Source organism: Lontra canadensis, unplaced genomic scaffold, assembly GCF_010015895.1.
Source record: "Lontra canadensis isolate GAN:19392208 unplaced genomic scaffold, GSC_riverotter_1.0 scaffold60, whole genome shotgun sequence".
Classification (NCBI taxonomy): domain Eukaryota; kingdom Metazoa; phylum Chordata; class Mammalia; order Carnivora; family Mustelidae; genus Lontra; species Lontra canadensis.
The window spans coordinates 3,869,588-3,890,250 of record NW_022631054.1 but is presented as its reverse complement, the minus strand read 5'-3'; the positions used below and the strand labels follow the sequence as shown (position 1 = coordinate 3,890,250).

General features: G+C 54.3%; 2 protein-coding genes across 5 annotated transcripts; one reads left to right on the top strand and one right to left on the bottom strand.

Moving 5' to 3' along the window:
- Positions 1-5,388: 5,388 nt before the first annotated feature.
- Positions 5,389-7,037, top strand: EVA1B (eva-1 homolog B). 2 transcript variants are annotated; one of them, XM_032877268.1, is made up of 3 exons: positions 5,389-5,579; positions 6,014-6,086; positions 6,336-7,037. In XM_032877268.1, exons 2-3 carry the CDS (start codon positions 6,020-6,022, stop codon positions 6,764-6,766), a joined length of 498 nt encoding a protein of 165 aa, XP_032733159.1. In that variant the 5' UTR covers positions 5,389-5,579; positions 6,014-6,019; the 3' UTR covers positions 6,767-7,037. The 2 variants fall into 2 exon arrangements, with proteins under 2 accessions (XP_032733159.1, XP_032733158.1); XM_032877267.1 differs by having other exon boundaries at positions 5,390-5,579; positions 5,983-6,086.
- Positions 7,038-7,827: 790 nt separating this feature from the next.
- Positions 7,828-20,659, bottom strand: SH3D21 (SH3 domain containing 21). 3 transcript variants are annotated; one of them, XM_032877266.1, is made up of 17 exons: positions 20,604-20,659; positions 20,173-20,323; positions 19,853-20,010; positions 19,686-19,749; positions 19,312-19,430; positions 18,983-19,073; positions 18,752-18,807; positions 18,616-18,661; positions 18,366-18,466; positions 18,161-18,247; positions 17,952-17,994; positions 9,649-9,742; positions 9,499-9,551; positions 9,275-9,369; positions 8,250-9,121; positions 8,092-8,155; positions 7,828-8,013 (listed from the first exon to the last, which is right to left on the bottom strand). In XM_032877266.1, the coding sequence occupies exons 2-17, from the start codon at positions 20,174-20,176 to the stop codon at positions 7,942-7,944; spliced, it is 2,019 nt and encodes a 672-aa protein (XP_032733157.1). In that variant the 5' UTR covers positions 20,177-20,323; positions 20,604-20,659; the 3' UTR covers positions 7,828-7,941. The 3 variants fall into 3 exon arrangements, with proteins under 3 accessions (XP_032733157.1, XP_032733156.1, XP_032733155.1); XM_032877265.1 differs by lacking the exons at positions 18,983-19,073; positions 19,853-20,010; positions 20,173-20,323; positions 20,604-20,659 and having other exon boundaries at positions 19,686-19,743; XM_032877264.1 differs by lacking the exons at positions 18,983-19,073; positions 19,686-19,749; positions 19,853-20,010; positions 20,173-20,323; positions 20,604-20,659 and having other exon boundaries at positions 19,312-19,479.
- Between the last annotated feature and the right edge of the window lie 4 nt (positions 20,660-20,663).

The following is a 20,663-nucleotide window of genomic DNA, read 5'->3' as shown; positions in this document are numbered from 1 at the left end:
GAAATGGAGTCTCGGCCCAGTCACTCAGGCTTCAGAGCCAAGCTTGTCCCGACTTCTTGCCCACCCCCGGCTCCCTCCCGCCCCATGTCCAACCCACTGCTGATCCTGTCCCTGGCCAGGCAGCATCTGACCGTTCACACAGCTCCCTGCGACCACCCTGAGCGCTCCACTCTTGCTTCCTGGCCTCCCTACTCCCATCTTCCCCTACAAACACCCAGGGGCCACGTGGCAGCCAGAATGAGCCTGTTAATGAGCCTGTTACAAGCCGGGTTTTGTCCCTCTCCTGCTTACACACCTCTGATGGCTTCTGTCCCATGCGGGATAACATCCAGAGGTCGGTCTGTGGCTTGGAAAGGTCCACAAACCAGGCTCTGCACCTGGCCTCCTCTCTAGCTTGTGGGCCCCTCACCCCTCCTCACTCCCCGTGCCAGGCACACTGGGCTCCTTGCTGATCCTAAGGGAGCCAAGCAGGCTTCCACCTCAAGGCCATTGCGTGGGCTATTATTTCTGGAAGGCTCTTCCCCTAGATATTTGCATGGCTGCCTCCCTGACTTCCCTCTGCTCAAAATGTCACCTCAGAGAGGCTGTCCGTGAACACCTGGCGTTCTCTAACCCCTTAAGGTTTCCACTTTATGTTTCTTCATTGTGCTTACCACAGCCTCGTAGGATACCATATGTCTGATTATTGATCCTATCTGCCTTCCCTACTCAGATGAGGGCAGGCTTTTTTTTTTTTTTTAAGATTTAATTTATTTATTTGACAGAGATCACAAGCAGGCAGAGAGAGAGGAGGAAGCAGGCTCCCTGCTGAGCAGAGAGCCCGATGCGGGGCTCGATCCCAGGACCCTGAGATCATGACCTGAGCCGAAGGCAGCAGCTTAACCCACTGAGCCACCCAGACGCCCCAGAGGGCAGGCTTCTTTTGTGCATGTCCATGTGGGAGGGTTCATCAGAATGATGAGGGTGCCGCTGGCAGAGGGTGGGAGCCAGAGACAGCCCCACAAGGAAGGCAGATTCTACATCCTGCATGACGTGAGTGAAAACATGTTTACAGTGACCAGAGCCAAGAATCTATCTCCCTTTTATACATAAACACAAAGGACTGGTGGACACATAATGTACATGGAACCTTCGGGAAATGCAACGACCGTGTGAAGTGGAGGGAATCTGTACTCCGTGTCGTTCAGAACTTTACCAAGAGCTCCTCGCCATTTCCAAAACGGTCATGACCACAATGTCCCAACACCAGTCTGCACTCGGAGCTGTCACGTTCCAAGCAAGTGACCACTTCGACCATATCTGTTACCTTTTCTTTCTTTATATTTTTAATCAGACATGGAGGTGGGCATATTAGCATTAATTTCACTTCAGGAGCATTAAAGGATCCATACAGAGTATCATGAAAAGGCAGCTTTGGGTCTGACTGGGTGGGGAACCGTGACCTAGAACGGCCCAGTGGAAGATTGGTTGGGAGCAGAGGCTCAAAGGTTCAAATCTAGGCCCCGCCCCGTAAAGCCACGTGACCACACAGACAGGCTTCACCTGAGCCTTGCTGCCCTCCGCGTTAGATGGAGTCCCAGTCCCGTTACAAACTGCATAGGGTCACTGGGAGGATCTGAAGGTGAAGCGCACGTAGCACGTAGCCAACCAAGTACCAGGTGCCAGGAAGGCACTCAATATCCATTTATTGTTCATTCTATAAATGTCACTGTGGCTTCTTCCCAGCAGCTGTCCCCGGGCCTGAGGAGTATTCAGAGGACTGGGCAGGTCCAAGGAGGCCATGAATGGGTTGCCTTCTTCCCTCCATCTAAGACCTAGTCAGCCCCTGAACCCCTCAGTGGGGAGCCCTAGTGTCAGGAACAGACCCCCAGCTTGACCACAGAGGAAGGGAGCAGAGTAGGGTTTTGCATTGGGCCCTGAATATGCCAGCCCCCCTGAGAGCCCTCCTAGAGGCCCTGGATCCCTCAGCCCCCTGAACTCCCATCAAAGACCTGTCTTAACTTGTTTCATTAAAAAAGACCTGTCTTGGGGCGCCTGGGTGGCTCAGTGGGTTAAGCATCTGCCTTCGGCTCAGGTCGTGATCCCAGGGTCCTAGGATTAAGCCCTGCATTGGGCAACCTGCTCCGCGGAGAGCCTCCTTCTCCCTCTCCCTCTGCTGCTTCCCCTGCTTGTGTTCTCTCTCTCTCTCTCTCTGTCAAATAAATAAATATATTTTTAAAAATTTAAAAAATAAAAAAGATCTGTCTTTCCTGAGTTTCATCCTAGGATCACTCTCTGTGCCTCCCAAGGTGACAAATCTCTAGTCTCACAGGCTGACAGGAGAGCAGAGAGGCAGCTAGCCAGTGGGCAGGTGGACAGGCAGCAGGTCAGTCATAGGCTGGCAGACAGGGAGGAAATCAGCAGGTAGAGAGATGGGATGCAAGCCAGGCCAGCGAGTGACAGATATGCAGAGGTGCCAGCCAGTACAACCGGAAAGCAGGTGGCTGGGAACACCTACAGACTGGCTGGTGCGCAGGGAGGGCAGGGCGGGCAGAGCGAGGAAGGCAGAAAAGCAGACAGGCAAGTGGTCAGGAGGGTATGAGGCTGTGGGGACGGCCCACCTGGGCCAAAGGCACATTCCCCCGGGCCTCCAGGAGTAGCCCTCAGCTTCTTCAGAACCCTCCAGGGCAAGGCTGCTATTCCTTCCACCCAGCCTAGCTTGGCCCCATGCATCTCCCTAGAGGAAGGCAACACTCTGGGTACCCTGTACACCCCAGTCCCTGAAGGGACCAGGAAGCATCTCAGCCCCCACTCTGCTCAGCATGGCCACCAGCTTCACCAGGGCTGAGTCACACACCAAGGCACAGACACCTGTGTCAGCAGCTCAGCCATACCCAGAGGTCCACATAGCACCGCAATAGCTAAACACGAACGGATCCCAAACCTGGTGTGCTCTCGTGAATGAGGAGAGGCGTGCACGTGGCCCCTCGGGAAGACGCAGGTGGGCGCCCTAGGGACTCAGACCAACATCCTCAAGACACAAGGTCGGTGGAGGACAGCTGCAGCACACACCAACATTCCCATGGATGGAAGGCCTCCAGTGAACCCACGCGCTCTTGGAAACCCACTGATACCACGGCCAGTGGTTAGATTCTGGCCGGACGTCCACCTGTCTGCTCAGTGTGATGCCCAGCCGGCTCTTCCTCCCACCTCAAGGGTGTCTCCCCACACCTTCTCCACCCTGACCCCGCCCCCGCGATCTCCTGACTCCTCCCCCACGAGAACCCTCAAGGTTGCGCAAGCAGAGCTCGGGCTTCAGCGGCTTCTCCTCCCTCCCCGCCCCACAGATGATCTCACCCACTCCCAGGGAGTTCCATCCATCTTCTGCGCCGAGGGCTCCCAAACTCATGTCGAGCCCAGACTCCTCCCAAGCTCCCCTGCCTGACACCTCCCCCGGGTATCTAACGCACATCTCAAATCATCTCAAAGGCAACTCTGACCACCCCTCAAAACCTGCACCCCACATACGCTTCCCTCAGGTGCTCCGGCCCAGCGTCAAGCAGTGGTCTACGTCCTCTTTCCCTCACAGCCTCAGGCAAGGCGGGAATCGTTGACATCGCCTCGAAAGGTGACCCCGCCTCACCTGGACAGCGGCACTTCCTGGACCCAGCCCTGGGCGCCGCCTGCCCGCACAGCTGCGGCCCTCGCCGCTCTCCGGGCTCCCATGCCCGCCCCGCGGCTGCCCGTGCTGCCCCGGGTCCCCACCGGGGTCTCTCCACAGTCCGTCATGAACCGTGACGCTACCCCCAACCCCCCAGACTCTCAGGTTCCCCGCCACATGGACAGTAACGTCCGAAGTCCCCCGCGGGGGGGCCCCCACGCCCCCTCCGCTGCACCCGGGAGAGAGGCGCCCCAAGGCCCTCTGGCTTCGAGGCCTGGTGACTCCTGCCGCAGCTCTCGCCGAGCCCCACGCGGCAGGATTCGGGTGTCCCCTCCCACGCGCCCGGAAGAGCGGCCAGCAGGTGCGCTCCATCGCTCCGAGCCTCAGCAGCACCGAGGCTACCTTCTTCATGGAATGGTTGTCTCTCCACCGGGAGCCAGCTCCATGAGGGCAGGGGTTTGTGTCTGTCCTGTTTCCCCCCCCCCAAAACCCCATTCCCAGGAGCTCCTCCCCATTCCCAGGACGGAGCATTTGCTGACCAGCAGCTGCAGGGGTTTGCATGCAGCAGTACCCGCCCTCCCCCCCAAATGCGCAAGCAGATAAACAGGAAAGACACACACAAATACACAAATAGAGGCAGAAATGCCTGCACACACGCTCACAAAACAGACTCAACAGTCAGAAAGACAGCCAGGAGTCCTTTCCCATCTCCGTGGGAGCCCGTCTGTCCTTTCTCCATCTAGATCTGCCCCCTGCTTGAACCCAGTCTCAGGACTGGGGATGGGGGGTCTCTAGCCTGGACAGACAGGGGGGTCACCGGCCCACAGGCCTCAGGCCGCGCCTTCAGCTATGTCTGCAATTTCCTCTCCCCCTTCCTTCCCTCCTCCTCTCTGAGGCTCCCGCCAAGAAGGCCTCCCCCTCACCCAAGCCCCAGCCCAGGAAGGGGGGCCCAGAAGGGGGGGTTGCTGACAGTCTGAGCAGGAAGACGACCCAGGCCGCACACATGGATCACACAACACATGGCGCGCACAAGCGGAGCCCAGGTGGAAACGCAGGCGAGCACAGGCGCAGGTTGAGCCAGGACAAAATGCATCTCCCGGGCAGGCTCTGGTGCAGAAGAGCACAGAGCCAGCAGAACCTCCAGGCGGGTTGGGCAAGGCTGACCTGCTCCCCGCTCCAAGCTCCAGCCCAACATTCATTAACCCCGTGTGACAGAAGTTCTGCCAGCTGGACGTGCTCTCCCAGCCGGAGCCCCCTCTGTTGTAAACTCACGATCTGGGGGAGTACTGCAGAAGAGGGGCAGACTTCCTGGGTGAGAGGGCCTTCTGGGAAGAAGAGCAAGGTGTAGAGAAGAGGTTAAGAGCCCCGGGCTCTAGGGGCCAAGAGCACTGGGTTCAAATACTGATCCTTTAGTCAAGTTATTCAATCTCCGTGACTCGGTTTACTTATCTGCCAAGTGGCGACAATGGTACTCACTTTATAGGATTGTTAGAATTAAATGAAAGAATATTACAAAGGGCACATACATACACACACACAGAGAGAGAGACATAGGCAAAACTTCATTATTTTTGTTATTAGTAGCTTGGGGGCGGGACCCTGCCACCAGCCTCCCCAGCGGTTTCCTGTGGGAGAGCAGACGGCCCCGCCGGCCGCGCTCCCCCTCCTCCCAGTCGCTCGCTCCTCTCCCCTTCCTCTCCCGGCCCTTTTCCTCCCCGCCTCCCCCCCGCCCCGCCCCGCCCCGCTCCTCCTCTTTCCTCCGAGGAAACTTTCGGCCGGCTGGTCCATCGGCCCGTGTCCGGCCCGCGCTGCCGCGGCCTGGGAGCCGAGCCGGGCAGGCGGGGAAGCTGGGACCGGACGGGGCGGGAGCGGCCGGGTCTTGGGTGTATGCGGCCGCCGGACGCGCCGGGGCCGGCAGCGGGGAAGCGGGGTGCTGACGGTGAGTGAGCCCCGGCCTTTGGGCCGGTGGGTCCCGGCGGGGCGGGCTGGAGGGGAGAGGGAGGCGGCTTCGCCTCTGGAGCCCGCCCTGGGAGTGGAAAAGGCACTCGCGTCTCGCTCCTCCATCCCACTACCGGGACGGCGAAACCGGGCGTCATTTGGGGACCCCACAAGGGGGCGGAGCCTCCTGCGGCCCACTTCCCTGACCCCTCAAGTTGGAGGGACGTCTGCGTCCAGGGAAAGGATCTCCCAGGCAGGGCCCAGGTCTGTAACAAAGTTAGAGAGCTGCTGTCTCCAGTTTGGACCCCGGGGCTGCTCTTCCAGCGAGGGGAGCTACCCGGAGGAGGTGGGGTCAGGATCAGCTCCGGGCTGGGGATTGGGATCTGACCTTGTTGACCCCGCAGGCTGACGGGGGGCTTGCCCATCCGCCCCCAGAGCAGCATGGATGCCCCACGGAGGGACATGGAGTTGCTGAGCAACAGCCTGGCGGCCTACGCGCACATCCGCGGTGAGGGCGGGCCCCGGGGGGCATGGGCCCCTCCCTGCCCCTCTGAGGCCCCACTCCCCTTCCCTCCCCACCTCCCAGCCCCATCCTCCCCGTCCCTCGCTGACTGATGGCGGCTACCTAATGTCTTTCAAATAAGGAGGACTGCCCTTGCCCTCCAAACTTCGACACTGGAGTCCTTCCGCAGTGGGATAACTCCCACCCGCCAGGGAGGCAGGGCTCCTCCATGACTTCTGCCCTCTGATCCCCCAGCTAACCCCGAGAGCTTTGGCCTCTACTTCGTGTTGGGAGTCTGCTTTGGCCTGCTGCTAACGCTGTGCCTACTAGTCATCAGTATCTCCTGCGCTCCCCGCCCGCGGCCCCGGGCCCCTGCTCCGCGCCGGGACCCCCGCAGCAGCACCCTCGAACCCGAGGACGACGAGGACGAGGAGGAGGACACGATGACGCGGCTGGGCCCCGACGACACGCTGCAGGGCCCAGAGCTGACGGCTGAGCCAGACGGGCCGCTGAGCGTAAACGTCTTCACGTCGGCAGAGGAGCTGGAGCGGGCGCAGCGCTTGGAGGAGCGGGAACGGATCCTAAGGGAGATTTGGCGCACTGGGCAGCCGGACCTGCTGGGCACTGGCACGCTGGGGCCCAGCCCCACGGCCACAGGCACCCTGGGTCGCATGCACTATTACTGACCGGCCCTTTCCCGCTTCAAGGGGCTCTGCGTACTGGACATGCGCAGGAACTCACAGCTGCCCCAGGACATTGGGACTGCCCCTGCCCACGGTGCTATGGAGGCCCCGCCCCCACGGCTCCCCAGTGCCATTGGACCTGGACCCCCACCTTCTGAGATCCCCAGTCCTGCCAGAAAGCCCGCGGGGGAGGAGGACAGGGCACAGGGTTCCCAGCCCTTCTCCTGCGATCGGTTAAGAGATAAGTGACCAATGAAAACTGCATTCTCAGTGACTCAGTCTCCCTCTCTTACTTCTGTCCCCAACGTCCTCCAGGCTCCTGCCATGCAGGGGGACCCAGATTGAGACACTACTCGACTCTTTTAACCAGGCTGACCACCTCCATCAACCCACCCAACACCTGAGCATACATGCTTGCATTCAGTTCACAGACTGAAAAAAAAAAAAAAAAAAAAAAAAAACCTCTCTCCACCACCTCACAGCCTCATGCACAGAACAAGTTATCACTCGCATTCCTTCCTCACAAATGCATTCCTTCCCAGGCGAAGGCCTGGGCGCACTTTGCCCCTAGGATCCTGCATCACTACACACACACACACAGGCCCCGGGACCCTGCCCTTGATCCTGAGGCACTATTAGCCCGTGTTAACCGTGTGTGCCTGAGCGGGGCTCCGAGCAGAGAAGCGTTACAGCGAGTTCTTCCGAGCGAACTATGGGGCCAATTGGGAGGGGTCCCGGCTCCAGAGCAGGCCCGCCCTCCTCCTCTGGCGCACAGCTGGATTCCGGAATCCGGGCCCGCGGGCAGAGCCCGACCCCGCCTGGGCCCCTCCTGCCGGCCATTTCTCCAGCACCCGGCAGACGTCCGAAGGAGACACCCCCCACCCGCCCCCGCCATCCGGTGGATAAAAATAGCCGCGCGGAGGCCTTGGGATCGGTAATGGGAGCCACATGTTGGCCAGATGTGCCCGGGAGAAACCGTCCGGAATGCGGAGGGCCGGGAGCGCCCGGCAGGCCCCGCCCCCGCCACGCAGGCCCCGCCCCCGCACGGACAAGGCAGGCGCGGCGAGCGCGTACACTGCGGTTTACTTTCTTGCGTTTCTCAAAGTCGTGTGCAAGGACGTGGGTGGCCGGAGGTGACTTGCTCCCAGGTCCCGCCATGGTCCCTGCCGGGCCCACGCTCAGTGCGTCTGCGTCTGCGCGTGGATGGAGCCCTGGGTCCCCGACTCCCGAGTCCCCTGCTTCATCTGCACCTAATCGGGAGAGGGCGTCAGGACAGGCCTTCAGGGGAGGGTCAGCCTCCAGCCCCCTAAGACACGCACCCCACCCACCTCCAGCAGCCGGCGCTTTTCCTTCTCGCTCTTCAGCTCCTCCCAGATGTCCGTCAGCTTCCTCCTGCAGACGGGAGGTCGAGGGGGAGGGGTGGGCTGGGCAGGCTTAGAGCCACCGGCCCCCTTCCTGACCCCGCTCCTCCCTCCTCCCCACTTACTCCAGCTGCACCCCCATCCGCTCCAGCGACCTCCTTAAAGATTCCATCTCGTCCTGTAGCCTCATGATATCGCCTCTGTCACTTTCGCTGTCCGTGAGATTTTGCGGAACCAGGGAAAGTGGGGTGGGAGTCTCTTGGGGGTCTGGAGTCGACTTGATAGAATGAGGATTCTTTTGAGCAGGGTCTACCTCTTTGGGGGCCACCTCCTGTTTGGGGAGTGCTGCCTCTTCTGGGGTACCCTCATGCTTCCCAGGTGCCTCCTGGAGGAGGGTTGTAGCCTTCTCAAGGGCAGGCATGGACCCTGGCTTGGACTTAGACTGGAATGGGGAGCCGTCGCTCTGATCAAGAGGGTGTGCATTCATGCAGAGATCGGCCTTCTCTGGCATGTGGACCTCTTGGGATCGAGCCTCATTGGCCACAGGAGACGTGAACTTCGGCAGGGCTTGCTCCGGAGAGAAGTGATGGAATTGAGTGTTGTCTCTAGTGGAGGCCTCTTCAGAGAGCACCTGCTCAGGAGTCAAGACCTTTTCCAGGGTGGGCACCTCATCCCCAGGAGGGACCATCTTTGGGTCAAGGAGTTCATCCTCTGGTGGGACTTCTGGGGCAGGGGTCGCATCCACAGAAATGAGGCTGTCTGGGCTGGGGGCCTTGTCTAGAGTCAGGCCCTCCTGTGGGGTGGGGTTCCCTAGGGCTGGGGCCTTGAACTCTAGAGTCAGGGCCCCCTCTGAGACGGGGACCTTATCTGGAGTCAGGGTTTCCTCTGGAGTGGGGGCCTTATCTGGAGACAGAGTCTTCTCTGGGCTGGGGGTCTTGTCCAGAATGGGAGTTTTATTCACAGGAGAGGCCTTCGCTAGGCTGCTCTGCTCTTCCTCCTGTGGTGACGGGGGTGAGGGCTCAGCTGAGGGATGGGTAGCTTGACAGTTTGAGTCAGGTTCCCCTTGGCCTGGGATCCTTCCCCCCTCACATATCCCAGGGATATGGGAACCGGACTCTGTCGGTGGTCCCGGTGTCTCAGGACCTCTTACCTGACTGGTTGCAGAGCGCTGCCGGGAAGCCTGGGTTTTTGGTCCCTTTCTACCAGGGTGGCCTGGACCCCCGCTGAGGAAGCCGCCACCGGAGCCTGTGAGAGCAGAACCTCAGGGGTCCAGGCTCCTCTGACCCCAAGTCTCTCCCCGTCTCTGTCCTTCAGCACAGCCACCCTATCCCGGTCCCCCAATCCTTCCCACCAGAGGGAGGCAAGGAGACCTACCCAAGTCTCGGGAGGGGCGCTTCTGACTGTCTCCGCTGGGTGTCCAAGAAGGCCTGGAACATATCCCCATCAGACCAGGAGGTGGGCAACAGGGAGCAGCATTTCCTTTGTACTCTCCTCCTTCCCCACCCCCCCAACCCTGCTCCTTACTTGGCTTTGCTGGGCCTAGGGGGGGCTGTCACCAGCTTCTTGACTGTAGGGAGGACTGATTTGGGCGTCACCTTTTTTGGTTCCTTTATAGGAGCTGGGAGAGGAGAAGGGAGTGTGGCACTCATTCACTCCCTTATCCATCCGTCTAACAGTTGCTGGCCCTGTCCTCTGCATAGGGGACGAGGGACAAGAGATGAACATTTGATTCTGCTTCTTCAGAACTTGGGGGAAGCTGACCACCCTCATGCCACGTGGACATAAGGAACCATGGGAGCAACCCGAAGGGACACCTAGCAGGAGACAGTTGTCAGGGAAGGCTGTGGAGAGGACATGGCTTCATATCCTGCCAAGTTTTTTATCCATACTTTTTTTTTTTTAAGTAATCTCTGTGCCCAACATGTGTCTCAAACTCACAACCCTGAGATCAAGAGTTGCACACTCTACAGACTGAGCCAGCCAGGCGCTCCTATCCATACTTTTCGACGACCTGCTCCCTGCTCAGTGCCCATGGCTGCCTCCCTGGTACAGACTTTATCTTTTTCTTAGCCCACAGCAATAGCCTTTCCCAATCCAACCCCCCCTGCCCTAGAACTTCTTGGTCTTCTCTATCTCATTCACTCCCTTAGAGATCTCACCCAGTTTTATGGAGTTAATTAGCATCAGTAAGCCAATGACTCCCACATTTTCATCCGCAGCCTCTGAACTCCAGATTCCTATCCCAGGGTCCTCTCCCTTTCCACTCGGGGAGCTAACTGGCATCACACACTTAACAGACCCAACACTGAGCTCTCACTTCCCGTCCCCCACATCTGACTCTTTTCCAGTGTTCCCCTCCCACACTCACCCACTCGCCCAGATGACAAAATGAGTCACCCTTGACCTCTCTCACTCCCTTATGCTGTACCATCCAAACCACGAGTAAATCCTGATTGCTCCACATTCAAAACAGGTCCTGAATTCAACCCTTAGAGTGCCACTAAGCACGCTAGCCCAAGGCACCACCCCCTTGGCCAGGACTAGGGCAGGAGCCTCCTACATGGGCCCTGGCCGCACTCCCCCTGCCTACAGCGTGTTCCCACAGCAGTCAGGGTGGGCTCGGCTTCCAAGGGGGGAGCAGATATAAGCAAAAGTAGACTGTATTGTGTGTGAGAGAGTTACTGGCTGTTACTGAGGAAGAACAAGCAGGGGAATATCAATTCTAAATGGGGTGGTCAGAGATGGCCACGCTGAGAAGGTAAGGTCAGAGTGAACAGTCACACGCAGTGACCTTCACATCTGTGGGCACCGAGCAGCCGCTCCGGCCTAGGCACACACACCTGCTGGCGTTTAGTCACACACACGGTCTCACACGCAAACATGCACACGAATCCTGACGGGATGCACAGTGTGCTGGTGCAGACCCCGGAGCCGGAAGCCAGGCTCTGACGTCCTGCTCCACTCTGCGCCAGCTGTGCAAGGACCAGCTGTGTCACTTAGCCGCCCCGTGCCCTGGTACCATGTCTGTACAACGTGCATAATGACAGTATCCACCTGGTGGGGGGGCTACTATGAGGTTGGAGGGACCCCACTCGTATGAGCTGCTTAGAAGAGTATGGGGCATGGAGTCAAAGCTCCGTGAACATTCACTCTGACTTCAGTTTCTCGTGCGTTAATGGATGAGGAGCTTGGGAGGGCCCTCCCACTAGAAAGCAATCCTGTCCCCGGAGGATACACTTTTGAGGCACTGGTGGACCTCAAAGAAGCAGGGGAGGTCCACAAAAAGGGAGAAACTGAGGCCAGAAAGGTAGTAGGAGGGCCATGCTACTGTGGCTCCACAGCCTGGGCCTGTGATGAGGAACCGATACCCGGGAGTGGTGAGCCCCCGCCACAGGCCCCAAGCTTGGTAGCGACACAGCAGTGCCACCCCTTTCTTCTAGAGGGCTCTGGTGATCTCTGGTCTCTGGTGATTGGTGCCCTTTGGCTCCCAGCAGAAGTAGAAGCAAGACCTCTCTGGAAGAAGACTTCCCCTCCCGAGGCGGGAACTTCCTCAGGTTGGGATCAAGTCCTGAGCTCACACACCAAGATCACAAAACACACGAAAAGGCAGGCCACTGACAATGGGAGTCAGCAGATACGACGCACAGCAGGTGCTAGAATTGTCAGAGAGCACAGCTGTGCTACGGGGCAGGCAACAAAGGGACCATCGGGAATAAACAGGCAAGTCTGGGGGCGGGAAGGAAAACTGAGCAACTAGAGATGAAAAACAGCATTCTTTTTTTTTTAATCTTTTTTTTTAAAGATTTTATTTATTTATTTGACAGAGAGAGATCACAAGTAGGCAGAGGCATGTAGAGAGAGAGGGGGAAGCAGGCTTCCCGCTGAGCAGAGAACCCAATGTGGGGCTTGATCCCAGGACCTCAAGATCATGATCTGAGCCAAAGGCAGAGGTTTAACCCACTGAGCCACCCAGGCGTCCCGAAAAACAGCATTCTTGAAATAAATCAAATATAGGTTAAAGAGCAGGTAAAACAGCCAAAAAGCCAGGGAGAGAATTAGTAAGCTGGAAGCATAGTGATAGAAGGAGCAGAACATTTGAAAGCAGAGGTGGAAAGAATGCATAATGAAAGGGGGTTTGGCTACCGCTGAATGACGTGGTCGACAAATCCTCACCTCGCAAGGCAACTAGAAAGCTGGACAAAACCACCACTGCCGGGCTTTGGAAATGGACCAAAGACATATGATAACCTGAGAAGCATTTTATGCTTGATGGCGCCCTTGCCGGCGCCTGCCCCCATCCCTGCCGCGCTCCCGCCAGCCTGGTCTGTGCAGACACTGCTCTGCAGCGAGGGGCTGGTTGCAAGGATTGGCAGCTTTGCTGCTATGGTGGAGGGAGGTAACTTGATTAGGGTGCAGCCTTGGACTTGGCACTGGTTTCATAGACAGGACACCAAAACCACAAGCAACCAAAGAGAAAATACAGACATGGGACTTCCTTCAGATGTAAAACTTTTGTGCATTAAAGGACACCAGTAAGAAAGTGAAAAGACAACAGGATGGGGGAAAATATTTGCAAAGTCAATGCCCGATAAGGGACTTTTCTCAAGACACTGAAAAAACTCTACAAGTCAACAGTCAAAAGTCAACGAACCTGATGAAAAAAGAGGCAAAGGACCCAAATAGACATTTCTCTGAAAGATATACAAATTGGGAATAAACCTATGAAAAGACGTTCAACATGTAAGCGGGCAGAGAAAGGTAAAGCAGATCCACAACGAGATACCACCCCACACTGACTAGGATGATTAGGACAAAAAAGAGAGTAACAAATGATGAAGACGTGGAAAAAGCAGAACCGTCCTGCATTGCTGGTGGGAATATAAAACGGGACAAGCATTTTGGAAAACTGTGACAGTTCTTCTCAAAGCTAAACCCAGAGTTATCCTAGCGGCCAGAGATCCCTTTCTTAGGCATATACCCAAGGGAAATGGAAACAGCCAATACAAAAACTCATACACAAATGTTCCTACCCCCAAAAGTAAAAACGACACAATGTCCACTGGCAAGCAGATGGATAAAATCTCAGACATTCACATAACGGAATATTATTGGGCAACGAAAGGGAATGAAGTACAACACATACTAGAACAAGATGAAGCTTGAAAACAAAAGGTGCAATAGAAAAGGGTTTTCGCGGGACGCCTGGGGGCTCATCAGTGGAGCATGAGACTCTAGATCTGGGGGTGGTGAGTCTGAGGCCTACGTTGGGTGTAGAGATTACTTTAAAAAACAAATAATTAGGGGCACCTGGGTGGCTCAGTGGGTTAAGCCTCTGCCTTCAGCTCAGGTCATGATCTCAGGGTCCTGGGATTGAGCTCCGCATCGGGCTCTCAGGCTCTCTGCTCAGCAGGGAGCCTGCTTCCCCCTCTCTCTCTACCTGCCTCTCTGCCTACTTGTGATCTCTCTGTCAAATAAATAAATAAAATCTTTAAAAAATAAATAAATAAAAATAAACAAATAATTTTAAAAAAAAAAGAAAAGAAAACTGATTCGAGAATTTTAGCTAGATTTCTGGCCAGCCATGGTTACCCAGGGACCAGGAAACAGAAAGAACACTGCAAGCCTCCTAAAATGCAAGATTCCCTCCCATCTGAGTTCCAAGGTAAAGCCGTTTGAACAGCAGTTGTAAAAGGGTCTTTGCAAATTTAATCAAGTTAAGAGGACTGCCTGGGTGGCTCAGTCATTAAGCATCTGCCTTTGGCTCAGGTCATAATCCCAGGATCCTGGGATCGAGCCCCACATCAGGCTCTTTGCTCAGCAGGGAGTCTGCTTCCTCCTCTCTCTTCACCTGCCTCTCTGTCTGCTTGTGATCTCTGTCTGTCAAATAAATAAATAAAATCTAAAAAAAAAAAAAGAAAAAGGTTTATGAAAAGATAACAGTATATGATAATAGTATATGAAAAGATAATAAAACCATAACCAATTTAATTGATCCTAAGAATACAAGGTGGCTTAACATTAGAAAATTCTACAAATGTCTTTTATCACATTGACAGATTAAAAGAGAAAACTCAGAGAAATCATTTCAAAAGATTCACATAAACAATTTGGAAAAAATTCAGCACACACTCATAAAAATTACAAATAAACTAGAAATAGAAAGGCCCTTTCTTAATCTGACAAAAAAAGTATCTAAGAAAAGATCTAGGGACACCTGGGTGGCTCAGTCAGTTAAGGGTCTACCTTCAGCTCAGGTCATGATCCTGGGGTCCTGGGATTGAGCCCCACATCAGGCTCCCTGCTCAGCAGGGAGTCTGCTTCTCCCTCTCCCTCTGCCTGCCGCTCCCTCCTACTTGTATGCTCTCTTTCTCTCTCTGTCAAATAAATAAATAAAATCTTTAAATAAATAAATAAATAAATAAATAAATAAATAAAAAGGAAAAAAAAAAGGTTCTAAGTAAGTCTCACTGTTAAAGGAGAAAAGCTGGAAACATTCCACTTAAAATCAGGAATGTGGTAATGATGTTTAACACGACAACTTCCATCCATGTGTTGAGTCCCTAGCCACTATAGTAGAATGAGAAAATAAAATGAAAAGACATAAGGAGTGGAGGGGCGCCTGGGTGGCTCAGTGGGTTAAAGCCTCTGCCTTCAGCTCGGGTCGTGATCCCAGGGTCCTGGGATCGAGCCCCACATCGGGCTCTCTGCTCAGCAGGGAGCCTGCTTCCTCCTCTCTCTCTCTGCCTGCCTCTCTGCCTACTTGTGATCTCTGTCTGTCAAATAAAATAAATAAAATCTTTAAAAAAAAAAAAAAAAGACATAAGGAGTGGAAAAGACAGAGCAAAATTGTCATTAGTCACAGATGACATGACTATCTTCATAGAAAACTTACTAAGAAGCTAGAGATGGGGGGGCCTGGGTGGCTCAGTTGTTACACATCTGCCTTTGGCTCAGGTCATGATCCCAGCATCCTGGAATAGAGCCCCAGTCCTGCATCTTGCTCTCTGCTGAGCTGGGAGCCAGCTTCTCCCTCTCCCACTCCCACTGCTTGTGTTCTCTCTCTCACTATGTCTCTCTCTCTCTCTCTCAAATAAATAAATAAATAAATAAACAAACAAAAGCTTAAAAAAATAAAAAGAAGCTCAAGATAGGGGCACCTGGGTGGTGTAGTTGGTTAAGCATCTGACTTGGTTTCAGCTCAGGTCTTGACATCCATCCCCACAATGGGTTCCACACTCAGCACGGAGTCTGCTTGAGATTCTCTCTCCCTCTCCCTCTGCCCCTCCTACTTGTGCTCTCTCTATGAAATAAATAAATAAATTTTTAAAAAAGAAAAAAACAAAAGGCAGGGGAGGAGTTGCCTGGGTGGCTTAGTTGGTTAAGCATCTTCCTTAGGCTCAGGTCATGGTCTCAGAGTCCTGGGATCACGCTCCACATTGGCCTCCCTGCTCAGTGGGAAGTCTGCTTCTCCCTCTGGCCCTCACCCCATTCATGTTCTCTCTTGCTTCCTCTCTCTCTCTTAAATAAACAAATTTTTTTAAAGTACAGATAAATTATTAGAAATAATCAGTTTTTAGTACCATGACCGGCTATGAAATCAATATACAAAAATCAATACATTTCTATATTCTTGAAATAAACAGAAGGATATTTTAAAATAAAGTTTAATAATTTATTTATTTATATATTTTTTAAGGTTTTAAGGATTTTACTTATTTATTTGAGAGAGAGCATGAGCGGGGGTGAGGGAGAGGGAAAAGGAGACTCTCCGCAGAGCAGAGAGCCTCATGTGGGGCTTGATCCCAGGACCCTGAGATCATTACCTGAGCCAAAGGCAGACACTCAACCGACGTTGCCACCCAGGTGCTCCTAAGATTTTACTTTTTTAAAGATTTTTATTTATTTATTTGACAGAGAGAGACACAGTGAGTGAGGGAACACAAGAAGGGGGAGTGAGAGAGGGAGAAGCAGGCTTCCCGCTGAGCAGAGCCCCCGATGCGGGGCCAGGGCTCTATTCCAGGATGTGGGGATCATGACCTGAGCCAAAGGCAGATGCTTAACTGAGCCACCTAGGTGCACCAAGATTTTATTTTTAAGTAGTATTTACACCCAACATGGGGCTCAAACTCAAAACCTTAAGATCAAGAGTGGCACGCTCCACCAATGGAGCCAGCCAGGGGCCCCTATCTAATTTTTTAACAGACATAACAAAAAAGTCTGAGGTATCTAGAAATAAATCTTATGAAAGCTGTGCAAAATTTATAAGCAGAGAGTAATACAGGGTGCTAGAACAATTTATTGCCCATATGGAAAAAAGTAGAATTGGGTTACTCATTAAAAATCAATTCCACAAAGATAAAGGCACTTAAAAACAAAAGGCAACACTTTAAAAGTTTTAAAGAAAATGTAAATGACTTTTCTGAACTTGGAGCAGGAAGAATTTCTTAGACAAGAAAAAACCTGCTAACCATGATAGACTGATATGTCTACATTAAAATTAAGAACTCCCATTCATCACAGAACACCATTATACAAAAAGAGATGACAAGCCACAATGAAAGAAAATATCTGTAAGGCATGTAACCTGCAAAGGATTGGTATTCAGTATATATAAAGAACCCTAACCAATTATAACCAGGGAAATGCAAATGGAGTCACAATGAGATGCTATTCTGTACCTACTAGATTCACACACAAAAGAAGTAAAATCTGTTAAAACCAAGTGTTGAAGAGGATTTGGAATAACAGGCTCTCGTACACTGATGGTTTAACGTTAAAGTACACAATCACTCTGAAAGCCAAACTGACTTTATCTCATAAAAGCTGAATATTCACAAATCCTATGATCTCGAATGGCATCCCTAGTATTGTATCCTAGAGAAATGATTGTACCTGCACACCAGAACACAGGCACAGAATTGTTCATGGCAGCAGTATTTGTTGTGACAAAAACTAGAAACAATGAAAATGGCTAACATCAGGAGACCAGAAACATACATAAACTGTGGTAAATTCCCTGCAAGGAATATTATACAGCAGAGAAAAAGTAATGAACTTACATCTAGATATGACATGGATTAATCTTAGAAATATAATGTTGATCGGAAAGAGCAAGTCCCAGAAGACTATAAACATGACACCATTCTTATCAAGCTTAAAAATAAGCAAAAATTAATTGATGCATTATTTAGGCACATACATAGGTAAGTAAATTAAAAAACTCGAGGGAATTATAAAAACAAAATTCAGAATCGTGATTATCTTTTGCGGTGAGGGTAGGGAGTAGAATGGGAAGGAAAAGGAGCACACAAACCACTAACAATAATCTAGTTCTTGGGTTTGGTGACAGCTCATGAATGTTCACGGGTGCTCATTATTGTTTTTTTTTTCCCCATTATTGTTTCAAAGCACATTATGTGCAGTTTTGGCATGTGTGAAGTATTCCATTAAAAGAGAAGTAAGACATCCCCACAGAACTATTCACTGACACATTCATGTGTTGTGCAAACACACAAAACAGTCTCAAAAACACAGACTCATTGATCACTGTATTTCCTTATAAAATGAAACAAATCTAAACATGTTGATAGCCACATTCTCAAAACACACAAAGAAATACAATACACACACACAAACTGACACATTCCTACACAATGACCCACACAGATACCTACCAGATCTTTAACCCACAGAGGTAGCTCCTAAGGGACTACAATACAGCACCACTGGGAAGCTGTGGGTGTTTACAAGCAACTAAACTGGTGGGGCCCCAGAGAGCAAAATCCCACCACCTTCCCCCTCAAATCCCAGGCTTCCCAGGCACCCACCTGATTCCCGAGACACCATTTTCCGTGGGGTCAGCTTTTTAACCTGTGAAGAACAAAGTTATCAGAATCTGATGAGTTCCCACATTTCTAGATTCACTGTCATTTAGGGGTAGCCTGAATGCCCACTGAGCACCACCACCCCCAACTTTGTCCAGGGCAGCCTGCCAGCCCTCCTGACCCCCAACTTGAATGCCTGCCCCCATACTCACTGGGGGTGGGGGGAGCACAAAGTTGTCAGGGAAAACTCCTCTTCGGCCTTGAGACTCTCCTTCCCACCAGCCCTTATCCTCTGTGGTCTGGGAGAACAAGATACCATGGGGAGGTGAGCCAGGAACCCAAGTTCCTGCCTTCCCGGGTCCCACGGCTTCTCAACGTGCCCTTCCTGGCCACCTCCCCTGCCCTGTGCTTTCCTACCTTCCTCAGTACTTTCACCTCGTCCCCCCTCCGCAGCGCCAACTCATCTGGGGCCTCAGGCTGGTAATCGAACAGGACCCTATAGATCTCAGGGCGGGAGACTGTAGGGGGGTGGTCAGTCCACTAAAGCCAACTGCTCTCTCCAGATCATTCAGACACTCCCTCCCCCATCAGCTTGGCTGGGTTCCCCCTTCCCCAAGTCAGCTAGGCTCGGAAGGGGTTCCGAGGAACCCTTGGGCTGGGTGCTCACCTGTCCGCAGGTAGTCTGGAGGGCTGTCATAGGTCAGACTGCTCAGCTAGTGGGGGCAAGGGGAGGGAGGAACAAGCTGAGCCTCCACCCCTCTAAGAAGAACTCGCGAGGTCTGTGCCCACTGCACCCAGTTTACCTTGGGAGGCCGCTGGGTACCAGGGCTGACTGAAGGCATGTCTGGGTTCCCGAGGCCTGGTGGGGACAGTGAGGTTAGGGGGGTGTGCTGATTCAGTTTAGATCATGGGAGAAGTCAAAGGGGTCACAGGGTCAGGATGCGTGGATCACAGGCTCAGGCCACTGGAAGGGTCAATGGAGACTGCAGAGTCTGGTCACAGGGGTTCACGGGGTCACAGGGTGCAGGTCTCACTTGGGGGCCCACTGTCCAGCAACTCCACAAAGTTGGATGGGAAGGCTCCCAGCTGCCCGTTCTTCTTCCCCAGCCACCAGCCGTCCTCAATCTGGGGAGGAGGAGGACGCAGGGCCATCTGGTTCTGCCCCAAGGGTCTCTCGAGAATTCTTCCACCCTTGTTTCTGCCCCGATTCTGCCCAATGCTCCCTCCTCCCTTGCTCCCTCACTTTCCCATTTCTGTGTCCCTCAGCATCCCCAACGCCCACACCCTCTCTTCACACATCTCTCACGCAGGGACGAGCTCCAAGCATCTCCGCCCAAAGCCTCTCATCACTTCGTCCCCTCACCTCCTTTATCACTTCCACAGTCTCCCCAGCTTGCAGCTTCAGCTCGTCTGCCTGCTCTGGGCTGTAGTTGAAGTTCACCTTGCACCATCTTTGGGGCCCCCGAGATTTGGCAGGGCGACCTGGGGTCAGACGAGAGAGAAAGAGAGGCCGCTGGAGCCGCGCGCCCCAGTCCCCTGAGCGGCAAGAGGGGCGGGCCAGGGGCTCCCAAGCCAGAACCCCAAGCCCCGCCCCAAGGTGGAGCATTGTACCCAAGAACCAATCACAGACCGCGGAGTGCCCCAGCGGCCCCGCCCAGAGCCGCGCCCAGAGCCGCCTGCTGGGGCTGCCCGAGCTGCGCAGGTTCCGCCCGCCCGCCCACTGGGCTTGGCGCTCACCTCGGCGGCGTGCACAGCGCGGGCTCGGCGCCTCCCCCGCGGCGCGCAGATACTCCGGGATCGCCTGGAAACGAACGCAAGGAGACCGGGGTGGGGCGGCGGCTCTCCGCTCCGGGGGTGGGCACGCATTGAGACCCTCAACCACCCGACCTGCGGCCTGGCCTCACCTGCACCAAGCGCTCGGGAAAGAGACCACAACGACCCCCCAGCTCTCCGCGCAGCCAGCCCCGTGAGGGCCCCTCAGACACCTGCCGGACCACGTCCCCGGGCGCCAGACTCAGCTCGTCCTCTTTCTGCGCGCGGTATCCGGCCAGGACCAGCACCTCTGGGGGCAAAGGACGGGGTAGGGGCGCAACTCAGAAAGGACGGGTCTGGGCACACGGGCTTAGGCGCGAGTCCCGGACTCCGCATAAAGGACAGCGGGAGAGCGGGGTGGTGGTGTAGACTTCTCTTGCCTTTTCCTCCCCCCCAAACCCTCTGCACATACCCATGGCTTCCGGGTCTTGCTCCAGAGCCGGGCTGGGAGTACAGTGCTGTCCCGTGGGCTGCCGAGTACTGGGCCAGGGTAGGGTGGGACGAGCTGCAAGGATGTGAGGCGAAGAAGGCGGAGACGCTAGCGGATAGGTCGGCCCCAGGTGCTGGGAGTGGGTGTGGGAAAGGGGGTGGCCTGGCTCAGCAGGTTCGGCCCCCAACCCTGGAATGGAGACTCCAGGGTCTCTGGCCAGTGCTGGGGCCGCAGCTCCCCCACCTGCTCTTCCTGGCCCAGTCACTTAAATTCCAGTCTAGCAGCCTCTCCTCCCTCTCGCAGCCGTAGACCCTGAGGCTCCCACCCACCGTGGGCACAAAGCCCTTTCTGGCCTACCTTCTCCCCGCAGGCAAGCTGTGAGCTGCTTGGGAAGAGATGGGAGAGGCACATACCAGGGTGGGGCCCCCAGCAGGCAGCAGCGGCTCCGAGGCAGGCCCTGGGCTGACTGGGTA

Bases quoted from the DNA above. Each gene is read 5' to 3' on its own strand.
- SH3D21 (XM_032877266.1), bottom strand. The intron at 19,431-19,685 runs GTGAGCGCCAAG...GTCTGACCCCAG, and splicing joins GCGCTGTGCACGCCGCCGAG to GTCGCCCTGCCAAATCTCGG. The intron at 18,662-18,751 runs GTAAACTGGGTG...TGCCCCCACTAG, and splicing joins GTACCCAGCGGCCTCCCAAG to CTGAGCAGTCTGACCTATGA.
- EVA1B (XM_032877268.1), top strand. From the start codon at position 6,020: ATGGATGCCCCACGGAGGGACATGGAGTTGCTGAGCAACAGCCTGGCG. The intron at 6,087-6,335 runs GTGAGGGCGGGC...CTGATCCCCCAG, and splicing joins GGCCTACGCGCACATCCGCG to CTAACCCCGAGAGCTTTGGC.